The sequence below is a fragment of the Haliotis asinina genome, chromosome 3 (genome assembly GCF_037392515.1).
Source record: "Haliotis asinina isolate JCU_RB_2024 chromosome 3, JCU_Hal_asi_v2, whole genome shotgun sequence".
NCBI lineage: Eukaryota > Metazoa > Mollusca > Gastropoda > Lepetellida > Haliotidae > Haliotis > Haliotis asinina.
In genome coordinates this window covers 86,947,838-86,961,745 of record NC_090282.1, presented here as the reverse complement: position 1 = coordinate 86,961,745, position 13,908 = coordinate 86,947,838, and the positions used below count along the sequence as shown (strand labels likewise).

Genomic DNA, 13,908 nt, shown 5'->3' with positions numbered 1-13,908 from the left:
TGGTTGTCGTTCTGTGCTTCTTTAACTACTGGCGATATATTGAGGATGACTGCGGCTGGATCATGACGTCTTAATCCTTTGAGAAATAATAGCCTTTTACGGTTGTTATGTGGTTTTACTTATCACCACTTACCTGTTTTAATACGTTCCCACTGAATTAGGACGGTCTGTAAGTAACCAGTCTGCGCCAAGCACTTCAGTGATTGACATCATGAACCCCGTGTATGAAGCAATCGACCTGATCCTTCGATCCCGTTAGTCGCCACTTACGACGGCCTTTATCGCTTGTAAACACCATCTTACGTCCATTCTTAACACACTGGGTACCATCATATTAAAGACTTGTTAAGGTCTTGTTAAAGGTCCAGAGGTGCTTACAAATATTCTTTTATAAGTCCACACACCTGAAAGTTATCCCTGTTTCACCTTATCTGCTTTAGTTTCAGCAGATTGTAGTAATTATTCTCTCGATTGGGTAACATCTAATGCATGAAATATGTGGGTGTCCTTGAAATTATTCGTGAGTTTCGTACATACAGGAAACGGGCAAATAATAGCACCAACAAAGGCAATCCATTGTGGATGTCTCTGACACAGCCAAGTCTTCATTCCTGACATACGCTACAGGGAGGGCGGGGCCTAGTCTCAGGGTCAGCACTGGCAGATAGTCTATTGTGTTGCCTCCTTGGCATGTTCCCCCATAATTTTCTCCTCACTGAACATTTATTGCATAAGCATTATGCACTTGCAACGTTTTTGTTTTGCATTTCAACATGGTCTAATGTGATGTTGCGTATTTTCACATTCTGCACCTTAAACGATACCTGGTAATCATGGTTTTGGGATGCAAAGTGTTTAATGCCAAAGACTGATAGTGAATCCTTGGGCGCTGTTGACAACGTTAACACGCGTGTAAATATAGACAGGACAGGTGAGCAATTGGAGGGTTTGGTTCCTGTCCATTGTATTGCCGTGTAATGCTATCTCAGTGGAGGGATATTTGTTCATCCTTTCAGAAAACAGTTTTGAGGGAAGCAAAATGTAAGTATTAAACCGTATTGCGTCACCATGGGGACCCCTGGCAAAGGGTTACATGCATGTTACCATAGAGACGTATGCTCACTTGCAGCTCCTTGGTTGCCATGGTTTCATCAGCTGACGTACAAAAGTTTCATTTGGGACTGCAGGGGATATAACCTTGGACGTTTGACAGGCACGAGGTGCAAGGTAATGTTTTCACATATGTATTTGTATATTTGGGACATCCAGACCATTCGGAAAATACATTTGGGATGTGGTTAAACAGATACATAACAGCGCCACCGTAATGCCAATTTTCTCACCACCATTGTGGCAAAGACAACATATCTAACCTCTGCAATACTAACATTTTCCATGTGCTCGTCCCACAAAGAGTTGAAAGTAATTGCGTTGCCTGAAGACATTCCTGTATCTTATGGATTATCCAAAATATCATACAAATCGGTACCAAATGAGATATATTACTGGGTCCATCAAATGTAACTGTATTAAACATTGACTTTAATACTTCCTACTTCCAAGGAAGGTCGTTCTCAATATTCACATATTGCATTTGGGACAAGCATTTGGTTCATCAAAAGTTAAAAGGATTTGTTTGAAGTTTTACAACCTCAGAAACGTACTGATTTCAGTTCTGTCATAATATGTATTTTTTCAACCTTGTACAACACTATCCAACATGAGAAACTTGTAAAACGTCATTCCTTCATCCACAGGACATATATATGAACAGAGATATACTTACATACCTACCTTCAGATGTTCAGGACAATTTGCCAGGCACTGTGTGAATTATACTGAGAAACAATATGTGAAATTCCTGACCTCCTCATTCATATAATCCGTGTAGAATATTGGGGTAAAACATACAGACAAGAAGCAGACATCCCTGTTGAGCTTCCCTCCTTGCAGACGGTTTTATTGTTCAGAATTTCTGCTCGAGTTGGCAAAATCCAAATTAAGTAGTTACGCCAAGACGTTTAACATAAACGTCAGGTATATCGATGATTGGATGACGTTCAGTAACATTAACAAGCCAATTCTCTTCCACATATTTGAAAGTATGAAGCTGAAACTTACGATACAAGTGAAATTTAGATCTGTGCATAAAACATCCCGTGCGGCGCATTTCCAACTGGATGTAATGACAAGACGGTATGGTGTCATCAACTTTCCTTTTTTGTCCAGCAATATTCCAGCACCTTCGGTGTTTTCATTTCACAACTTTTGAGAGGTCAAAGAGCGTCGCTTGCTCAGAGGGTGTTTGATCAATGTTAAGACACTCAGATCTTCCCAATTCTACAGATCAGTGACAAAAATGATGTCAGATGCAGTCCCCTGGTTTGACTAGTAGCATGTCTACCTTTTCGTGAACACATCATATCATGACTATTTGGTGTGATTCAAAACAGACAACGTCTTACAGCTGTAAGACTGCTCAATGAAATGCCAAACAAACATTTGACTCTGCTTGATGTTTCTCAAAGTGTTTTGTTGAGTCTATTTACGAACGTTTAAAATGTTTCGTCGTTTCTATATCCTTGACCATGTTTCTTGATCATTCGTTCAGGTGGCTGGTTCACTGGCATTTACAGTTCTGGGCTTAGCTCTTTTAGTGCTAAGATAGTTGTTAGTTAATGTTAATGTATGGCACGAGTATCTTAGCGGTAAGAGAGCTTCGAAAATGTAGACCGAGGCCTCAGTGGCGTCCCACATTTCTTGTGTCACTGAAATGTGGGCATTGTTCTCCACGTGGTGTCTATAATAGTTTGAATGCTTTACGTATTGAATGATTGAATGTTTGAAATCCGATCGAACTACTGCTGACAACGGTGGACATTTTGTCAATCTGAATCATTATGCACACATGAATATAACGACATAACATTATCCTTAAATGAATTCAAAAAGTCACCAGTAAACAGCCTACTACAGTAGATAATGATCTCACAAGTAAAAGCTTTAGTATGAGCACACACACACACACGCACGAGCGCACACACTGTACTTTACATAGTTTATGTAGTGTGGGGAGATACACGGGTGACCACTGACGTTTTATAATAAACATCTTGGGCGTTCTAGGTCAAACTGGACGTCTATAGAAGTTGGCAACAAAGTACGAAATAATACAGTTCCACCCTACTGTTGACATTAGATAGTCCCACATTTCTCACCAGTATTGCTGTGCTTTAATATTTTCCTTCGGGAAAAAAATCCCTTTTAATATTGTTATTGTTATTGTTAGCAGTAGTAGTTATTTGTAATAAGTAAGGAAGAACAATGTAACTCTATTTTCGTATCTCCATTGTGATGAATCTAATGTCACACGTGGCACTTTAATGAAAGAAGTAGAAATATACGACATTGCCGTCCGACAAAAATACGACGGATTTTTAACAGCCTTTTCATTCATTATTGCGCAGTGTTGTGTGTGATAAATGGACCGGCGAGATGCTGAACTAAGCAACATGTTTCAGGCTTGTGACACGGGGTGTCCCGGAACAAGGAAACACACCAAACACAATGTAACGATTAACAGGTTAACTAGTGTCACTGATTTAACAATGATCCCTTGTCAGGTGAAATACACATGAAAGGCAGGAGAGCACGCGCTTCTAATATTGAGTGATATGATGGACATTGGAACACGGTGCTATGTCACTGTCCTGAGCGACCCACGTTTCTAAGTCCTACATATCGTTCTGGGATAGTTAAAGGTTGTTAAGTGGGCTGATATACAACTACATAAGCTACAGGTCACTGCACTGTGCACTGGTGTGTCTGTCCACGTGACCTGGGTAAGTAAACTGGGTTGAACGCCACCGTGTATAAATATTAAATCGGATATACCAACTCAACAGCAATGACTACTCGATGACGTACTGATACAGCAGATCGTCCTCGAGGTTAACCTATTGATTTGACTCTAATGTTCTACCAATATCCATTTATTATATAGCAATGACGACCTGTCTTCATACCTTTCTTGTGAATATGTTACGTTATAGTTGTATATAACATTATGTCATGTGGTGCTTGAAGGAATAGGAATTGTTTGGAAGTACCATGGAAGTAAAACTCAGAGTGTTTACTATGTGAGCTAACTCACTCCAACGTGAACATAGTGTTGAATACCACGTCATGTCAGTAAACAAAACCACGGTAAACAAATGACGAAGAAAAGCATCACACCTTGCCGTATACTGGTCCATACACCACATCCATATACATTGCAGTTACAGAGATGTCCTGAGAATAACCCACACATAGAGGGCCTCGGTGATTACCATGCTGGGTCCCTTGTCATGCTTTGTGTTGAAAAACTATCTGTGTCTGTTGACTTTTACGTTTCCTACATGGCATTGTGTGGTTTGGAGGTGAAGCCAGTTATCCCGGGCCGAGTGTGACACTCTCGTCTCCTCTCACCCCTCAGGCGATGGTAATGAACTAAGAGGATGGCTCTCAGAGAGGAACCCTGTCTCTTTCCACTCTTTGCTAGGGCGCACCGGCTGTCACAGGCAAGTATGACAGCGCAACTTCAAATGATTGAAAGCTATCTGTTAACTAATCATAGAACACCCCAGTTTTTACACGTTTAGTGGTTGTCATAAAGCTGGCGAATTGGTGCTCTTGGCTCACAAGGTTAGCTGGCATGCGGAAGGTGGGAGTTACAACTGGTTGACCAACTTACGTAATTGCTCATTTTATCTGTCTCCTAGTTACGAGCGATTGGTTTCTGCGATGGTTCCGGGATGCATGCTAGTGTGTAGAGGCAGATAAAACAGTAGTGTCGGCCGTCTGTAGCATAGCAGGGAGGACCATGAATCTAGCAGGTGAGTACCCGGGTCACTTCCTACAGATGTATCAAAACACAGAGAAAACAGCCTGTCACGTTAAATGCATGCGTTTGATTCTGTTGCAACCCATTTTGTGTTTAGCCTTTCAGGGAAGTAGAGCTTCAAGAGAACTCGGCGATCATATATGTGTACCCACATTTATTTCGGCCTTCATTTTCAAGGTCATTTAGTTAGACAACCCGACTTCCAGAGGCTTACCGCAAACTTAACCAACTACACTAAACCATTAGTCAGTTAACTTTCTGTTGGTACAGTCATGTTACCTGATATTCTTTACTTGTGAAAAGTGTCGAAAGAGATGCAAAGCAATATTTTATAACCATTCTTATGTGAAGGTATTAACGGTTTGACTGTCAGTATAATATATAGATTATGTACATTACATAAAGTGGTGTTGGATATATGTGGCCTCCTTCAATAAACATGGGCTTACGAAATGTGAAGGTAGACTTGCACTACCAATATTAACCCAAATTTGTCCAAACCTGAACAAGAACGGATTGAATAAAATACAAAATGAACATTTTAACGAAGGGTGTTTCATGTACGCATTGGTGATGCACATTATTCATAAGCTTAACTTGATTACTGTATTTAACAAGGTCGACAAACATGTATACTTAATGATCACTTTGTGATACACAGTCATATTTAACAATTAACAACTGAATCATATTAACAGTCATTTTTAATCCTATGTATGTCATCTGTTAGAAGGTAAAGGAAATTATGTCGTCTTACATCAGCATTTAAAACTGTTAACGCAGGCTAGATAGCTATGTTAAAACTGTTATCGCAGGCTAGATAGCTATGTTCACACAAGAAGAATACATTGACGAACTTCACATGTCATAAGACGTCAGGCATGAGAATTGGAATACTCGGGGGGTATATCTAGCATTGCTCAGTCACATGTAAGTTTGGTCACTGTAAGACAATGGCAAGAGTTTCATTCAATCGAAAATAACGACCATATATGAAAAGTAACAGGGAGTTGGATTTATTTCTATAAATATTATTGCTCAGTTTTCCGTAATCCCTAAGAAATATATGAATAATATGCTTACATTTGTCATTTTGTCATGACAGAATGTTTGTTAAGTTTATTCCAATGAAATTGTAATTTACGTATGATGATTGACGTAAACATTCCCGTGCATGACAACTGTCGGGACATAAACACCGAGCTGCAGAGGAAGCTGACGTCAGCAGCAGGGAGATGGGTCTGGTGGGAGGCCTTGTGGGAGGCTCCACTGTAACTGAACTATGATATAATGTCCACTGTAACCATCGTGTAATGTCCACTTTAACATCATAGAATGTCCACTGTCACTATCATAAAATGTCAACTGTTACTTTCATAGAATATTTAGAATAGTTTACATCACATAATGTCTACTGTAATCACCATATAATGTTTGCTGTAACCATTATCTACTGCAGTATCATATAATGTCTACTGTAACATCATATAATGTCTACTGTAACATCATATAATGTCTACTGTAACATCATATAATGTCTACTGTAACATCATATAATGTGTATGTATTCGTGGGTTTATTTGTGTGTATATGTGGTTGTATGTGTGTGAATATGTGGGTGTATGTGTGGGTGTATGTGTGAGTGCATTTGTGGTGTATTTGTGGGTGTATTTTGGACTGTATATGTAGGTTTTGATGTGGGTGTATTTGTGAGTCAATATGTGGGTGTTAATGCTGGAGGTATTTATGGGTGTATTTGTGGGTGTATGTGTGGGTGTATTTTTGAGTGTGTATGTGGGTGTATATGTGGGTGTGTATGTCGGTGTATATGTGGATGTGCACGTGTGTGTATGTGTGTGTGTGCGTGCGTGCGTGCGTGTGTGTGTATGTAGGTGTATTTGTGGATGTGTATGTGGGGGTATATTTGTGGGTGCGTATGTGGGTGGATACAATTAGTGTAAATGTGAGAGTGTATGTTAGTGAGTACTTGTGGGTGAGTATATGTGTACTTGAATTTATATGCGTATGCCTTTCGTGTCTCTCTTGTGTTTGTGCGTGTTTGTTTGTGTTTACATTTTGAAGGAAACAATGATTACATGATATAAACAGTCACAGTTGACAAGACGTAGAAGAACTGACTGGTCCTGAGAGCATATTTCCTGTCTCTTTCTTTAAGCACAAAACGTCAACACCAGGCAAAGTAGCAATCTCCATTTTCCACCAAAACTCATCCCAATGTACGTGATATCAAACGATAGTGATGTAAATCATATGAACGAAATATAAGAAAATTAGGGACGACACCAGGTTTTTCTAGAGAAATGTACTCGCCACGCACACTTTTTGCCAGGACAGTGAACGGCTGACGTTCAGTGACAGGAAAGAAAGCCTTCCGACGCTTTAACATCAGCACCAAAGGCACGGACGGTTATACATTGATATGAACATAACTTCTTTGTTCTAATGTTAGTGGCTGTATTCATACCATTATGTCATTGTTAGCCTAAATGATCTGGTGTGTCTTTCAGCCAACGTCATCAGCTGGGCATTGATCCTCCTACACGTACCTGTAAGCCATGGAAATCATTACCAGTGGTGGACATGCAGTACTGAATGCAGACGATGCATTAGACGGACAACACCGTTAGAGAAGTGGATATCTGAATATTACTCCGGGTTGTTCAGTCGGGAACCGCCTGTAGCATTTTATGACTCGACTCAAGCAAATCCTGTAAATCCGGACAAAATAAAAAGTACAGGCAATCCAGATAATCCAGGACTTCCACAGGTTACCGGTAACCAGGGTAACCAAGGAAACCCAGGAAATCCAGGAAATCCAGGAAATCCCAGTAACACCGGAGTGCCACTGAATCCCGGGAACTCCGGAAACCCTGGAAATCCCGGAAACCCAAATTCACACCAGTACGGTTGCTGTGAAACGTAAGTATTTGTCATTGTGCACATTCAACATGTGTTGGTGGCGTCATGTGTGTACCATTTAGTGTGTCGTGATGGCGTCATGTGCGTACATTCAGCATGTGTTGATTGCGTCAAGTGTGTACATTCAGCATGTGGTAATTTCGTCAAGTGTGTACATTCAGCATGTGGTAATTTCGTCATGTGTGTACATTCAGTATGTGGTAATTTCGTCATGTGTGTACATTCAGTATGTGTTGGTTGCGTCAAGTGTGTACATTCAGCATTTGGTGATTGCGTCATGTGTGTACATTCAGCATGTGGTAATTTCGTCATGTGTGTACATTCAGCATGTGGTAATTTCGTCATGTGTGTACATTCAGTATGTGTTGGTTGCGTCAAGTGTGTACATTCAGCATGTGGTGATTGCGTCATGTGTGTACATTCAGCATGTGGTAATTTCGTCATGTGCCCTACATTCAGTATGTGTAGATGGCACTATAAACGTACATTCAGTATGCGTTTATGGTGTTATGTGAGTACATTCAGCATGTGCATATGCAAGAATGTAACTGTGTGTAATGCGAGAAATGATCTATAAAAGGCATGTTTTCATTTTCACAAACATTTTTATATTTTATGCGTGAAATACTTTATCATAACCCAGAGACTGGATATTAAGAAAAATCTCACATGCTGTTCAAACACATGTGTTAACACGAAATGTAAAGTGAGATAATTTGAACTACATGAAACACTATATCGTACTGTTGATTTCATTAATGAATATATAAATATATTAAGATGAGTCCAGATATTTCTTCTCGCAAAAAGCTCCTGTACACCTGCCCAAAATATTTCGCTGTTCAACGGATCTTCGGGTGTACAATGAAATCTAAGTGTCGTCATAGGCGGCGCACAAGTGTAATAGCGTTGTCGTCATCATGCGTTTCACTACATCACCTGGCGTCCATCTGCACTAGATTCATCCCAATCATTTAGCGCCGATCCACTAGATTTACTTTACTGATGTCTCATTGATCCACCTAATCCTTACCCTACAATCATATTGACTAAACCCAGTACTATACAGCACAGTTCCACCATGATCTCCCACACTTTACTATCATACTGATCTCTAGCTTCATTATGGCTCTAGATATCTTTGATGTAACATGCATTCATATGTACTTGCATTTGTCACTGATGCACTTTAGATATAGCTTACACATCTCACACTGATCCATATTAGATATATCTTACATATTTCACACTGCTTGACATTACATATACCTTACATGTCTCGCACCTATCCATATTAGATATACCTTACATATCTCACACTGCCTGACATTACATATACCTTACATGTCTCGCACCTATCCATATTAGATATACCTTACACATCTCACACTGCTTGACATTACATATACCTTATATGTCTCACACCTATCCTGGTTAGATATACCTTACATATCTCACACTGTTTGACATTACACATACCTTACATGTCTCGCATTGATCCACAGGTGTCCTCCCATACTGTCTAAATGTTTAGATAAGGTACAGGTAAGTACTTAGGTGGTATGGGATTTCCACGGTTGCTTGATTAACAGATTTTAGGCAGTATGGGGATGGAAGAGTCCAACTTCAGACATGAGAGGGGTGTATGACATGTCAAATAATAAATAACACAAGGCAAATTAAATATATATCAACAATTTTGATAATAAATTATCTGTAATAATCTGTCAACAGTTTAATAGTTCAGATACATTTCCAGCAACATAAGAAGATATCAGTCTTTCACATTCAGAAACACGATCACTTCAGGACACCTAGAAGGTGAGTCACATTGTCCACAAATTCCATCACACCCAACTCTTGGCTGATCAGCTTGTCCCTCGCCCTTCGGATCTTGTTGTCTACAACCACATACTTCTTCTTCCTTTTGGGTTCACGCTGATGACCTTGTTGTTGTGCAAGTCGAACCTCAGTCTTGGATTGCTCGCGATTGATCAAAGCCCAAGATGTTGGGGTGGCAAGATGTCAGAGAGTTCAACTTGAAATGCCAGCCTTCGAGATGGTTGTTTGTTCTGTGTCCGTCATTGGCGAAGTGATTCCAAGTGAACTTGTTCCAGCAGCCTTCTAACCAGGTGGTGGTGACGAAGTCCATGGAAGAGGTGGTGTTATCGTCGAGGGGTGCAGCCATGGAGTCCAGCCAGACGTTGTCCACTTGGTCCAGTGGTGTCAGTGGTAGGGTTTTCGCTCTCTGGGCAAGCTGTCTGAATTCAGCATCTTCCTTGTACCGGGTGGTGAGTCCAAGGTGCTGTATCTTCCTCCACAGAGCCTGGGGGTAGTGGAAGAAACATCCACGGATCTGGACGTCCCCAAACACAGCAGCGGCAGCGTTGGTTTACATGTCTCGCATTGATCCACATTAGATATAGTTTACATGTCTCGCATTGATCCACATTAGATATAGTTTACATGTTTCGCATTGATCCACTAGACGAAACTTTACCGTAAATATTTCGCTTAGATCAGCTGGTATGATCTTTGCCTTGCATTTCTTAAGATGACCTAGTGAGTGAGACAGTCCGTGTCTCATCGGCGTTATTACAGCAATCAATCGACGGGAACAAGCGTGTACATATAAGTGCATCACAGAGTTTACCTAACATATAAGATCAAAATTGCCATACAAATTGTAACATATCCCAAAATGTCCGCCTGAATAAGACACAAGCTATATGATGTCCTAAGTTTGGGGTTATATGTACATATCTGGCATTCGTCTTTCAGATTCATTTCAACTGTGCACAAAATATACAAGAGCCATTTATACATGGGTGAACGCCTTCAGCTTTGTGACGTGTGTTACATTGCCTTGTGCTATACTTGTTTGGGTTGAGTCATATCATATTATCCCAAATATAACACGTATAAATAATAATTTCACTTTAAATAAAGTAAATCAAATAAAGTGAAATTAAAATTCCGAGTAGTTGGAACTGTGAAACACATGCACGTGCGGAACTTACTTTGATGGTAAGTTGAATAAAATTCTGAGATTTAAATGTTCAATTGGTAAGGTAAAAAAATAAAATATGATGATTTGCCATGTTATTTTCACTTTATTCGATTTACATTTTCCTCTAAAGTGAAATTCTTCGGCACGTTTTCACAGCAAACAAACTATACATACATGACAATGTGTGTCTGATGCCTTGATGCTGTCAAAAACATGCTACGAATGTTGCGCCCTTGTCTGTATACTTGTCAGAGTTACGCCCCTTGCCATGCCATCCTCACACAGTGTGTACTGTAAAAACACGTGCTCATGCGTTTTAGCAAAATGATCTGACCCCTGACTCATGCACAACATATTTACTGCATTTTAATCAGCATTTTGTATCACCATTATTGAAACCAAAATCATTCATCACCATTACCTTAATCACCATTACTGAAAAAAAAACCCAACGTTGTGCATCACCATTACTGAAACACAATACCATTATCAAGGTATTTTGTTAGATTATCCACAACAATTCGTTAATCCTATCTCGGGCGTGTTTCCTTACTTATTTTGGAGCACTGTGTGCCAAAAGTAGTCACTATGTGCGATATAAATAAAAAACGAGCAAAGTGTAAAACTATTCATAAGTATTCGGTAATCCAACCCCGAGGATGCCCATAGTAGACTCCTGTATTATGGTGGATGTAATGTAAATACTGATGTTGTTTCAGGGAGTTTGGCCATTGGGCCCCCAACAACACAGAGTTCGGGGGACGGAAATACACAGTGGTGCATCTGAAGCAGGAATACCAGTTTATCCCCGTCGGGAGATGCCGGTCAGTCACGTATAATCTGTCCAAACACACTATCCAAACGTCTAATCACACAAAGTCTCCACCATATGATTATTCGCTGTGCGACATCGACTACACATGTAGCATGCCGTCACTGTACAATAGTGATGTTTCTAGGGGAAACGACGTCAGCTTCCCTACCCGTGACACTTGTCACAAACACATGCCCAGGCAAGTTAAAGTTTGATCATTCAGACGAGATAAACCATATGTCGGAGGTCGGCTCTCAGTGGGAGCTCAGCACTGGTTCCCTGGTCTACCTTAAAACCCCCCAGACGCCTCCTGTCAATACACTTTACACTCGCTGATAATGTGGAGCAGCGACTTCATGCAATAGCAACAACACGCTCATACACAGCCGCCCATCCTGATCTGGCCCTGGATCAAAATCTGGACGTTTCATATACGCAGAAACATTAACATGTAAAGATGAACATGCATCTCACACTAAAGGCTGTCTGTAAAGCAAAACTTGGTAAAAACCGGTCATCAATGATTTCCAGCAGAAACGTCACGGCCTAGTTCAGTATGATATGACTTTCACCTCTGTTCATTGTAGGCGCGGCACGACATGTCAGCAAGGGGAGTGTGTGCAGATCCTGCGAGCTCACTGGATCCTGGTGTACAACAACACAAAGCCCCTGACCAGCGCCCCGGTCAGCTTCGTCCCCATCAAAATCCCCTCCCACTGCGAGTGTCTGAACATAGGGAGAGCCAGGCCTTAGATATAGCATCCACAGTTATCGCCCATGACGTACGGGACCTTGACAGGACTTCATCAAATGTCACGCTGTGTGTAACGCCACAGAACGCAAAAGTTCCATATTATTTCTTGTGCGGACTTATGATAGACGAGGAACGTATGTAGCAGATCGGTACATCGTGTAGTGCTGTGACCCACCTCGGAGTCGTCATATAGTGAAGTTCACAGGCTAATGTGGGACACATGAACATTCTTAATGGATGACATCCTCACGTCACAACCAGTCTGGCAAGACGTATTTGTCCCGCAGTGGAAATGTTATTTATTGTAGTAAGGTTGCGACTCTATGAGAGCAACACCAACAACATGATGACGTGTAACAAAGACGCTGATATTGTGCGAACACTTAGCAACGTACGATGAGCCACATATCACGTCGTACACACAATCCCGTTAAGCCGGTCTTAACGTACTTCCGTTGTTGTATACATACGCTAGTGTTATCATCGTGTAAATATAGCTTTGTAAGATCACCTTTATAGCTCTTAACGGGATGCACAGATATTAGATTTTGCATCACAGTTCTACTAGCGGCGTATCGACAGTGTGTGTCCTTAGAACACCGGACGTTTACCTGCAGACTGATAATGTTTGTTGACAGGACGTTTACCTGCAGACTGATAACGTTAGCTGACGTTGCAGGAGGAAGCTATGCCAGACATCACATAGAGCTGCTATGTAACAAGTAGGGCAGGGCAATCCATTCCTATATTTTTTCACTGCAATGGTTCCGTCTACTCCCACGTTTTTCGTTTTAAATGGAGAGCGGATGCCTCTAGCATTGATATTGGATGTTACATATAACCTGTGTATTGCAATGATGCATAAACTATCGAATATATGTACCTTAGCCCCTGGACGCGATGGCATTCCCTGGGTCAGCGATGTTTGGGTTGAATGCCAGACTTGACAGCGACATTCGCCCAAGAAGTTAACGTTGAGCATCGGCATCACTTCCGGATCCCATCTGCCTATCTGGCCTGTCTAAACGCACACACTCTTCATCTAAATGGCACAGGTTGTCTCCCTTGCTGTCTGTTTGTGAACTCAATTGCAATGGTTATATGTACAGATGCCAGATTGTGCTGAACTATTCCATGTGTATTTCAGATGAAGAAATCTGTGTTTGCATGCTGAAGTGTGTCATGTGTGTTTATCATGCTTTGTAGAATATATGAAACGTTGACATAAATGATTCATGTTTTATGTTCTTTGTGGAATATCATTGCTTCAGCAAGACACTTGTTGTTTGTTTGCTGTCTTACCCGACACTCAGCAATATCCCAGCTATGTGGAGGTTTGTCTGTACATAATCGAGTCTAGATCAGACAATCCGGTGAGCACCAGCATGGGCATCGATCTACACAATTGGGATATGATGACCTGACAAGCCAGTTCAGTTAGTCAGCTCTTACGGCGAGAGACCAGTTCGATGCCTGACCTTCACGAATGCGCTTCCAGACAGTGT

General features: G+C 40.9%; 1 protein-coding gene across 1 annotated transcript; it reads left to right on the top strand.

Annotated features, from left to right (window-relative positions):
• Window positions 1-4,772: 4,772 nt before the first annotated feature.
• LOC137278684 (uncharacterized) lies at window positions 4,773-13,635 on the top strand. The gene is made up of 4 exons (XM_067811192.1): window positions 4,773-4,877; window positions 7,414-7,825; window positions 11,555-11,659; window positions 12,237-13,635. Exons 1-4 carry the CDS (start codon window positions 4,865-4,867, stop codon window positions 12,400-12,402), a joined length of 696 nt encoding a protein of 231 aa, XP_067667293.1. The 5' UTR covers window positions 4,773-4,864; the 3' UTR covers window positions 12,403-13,635.
• Window positions 13,636-13,908: the final 273 nt, after the last annotated feature.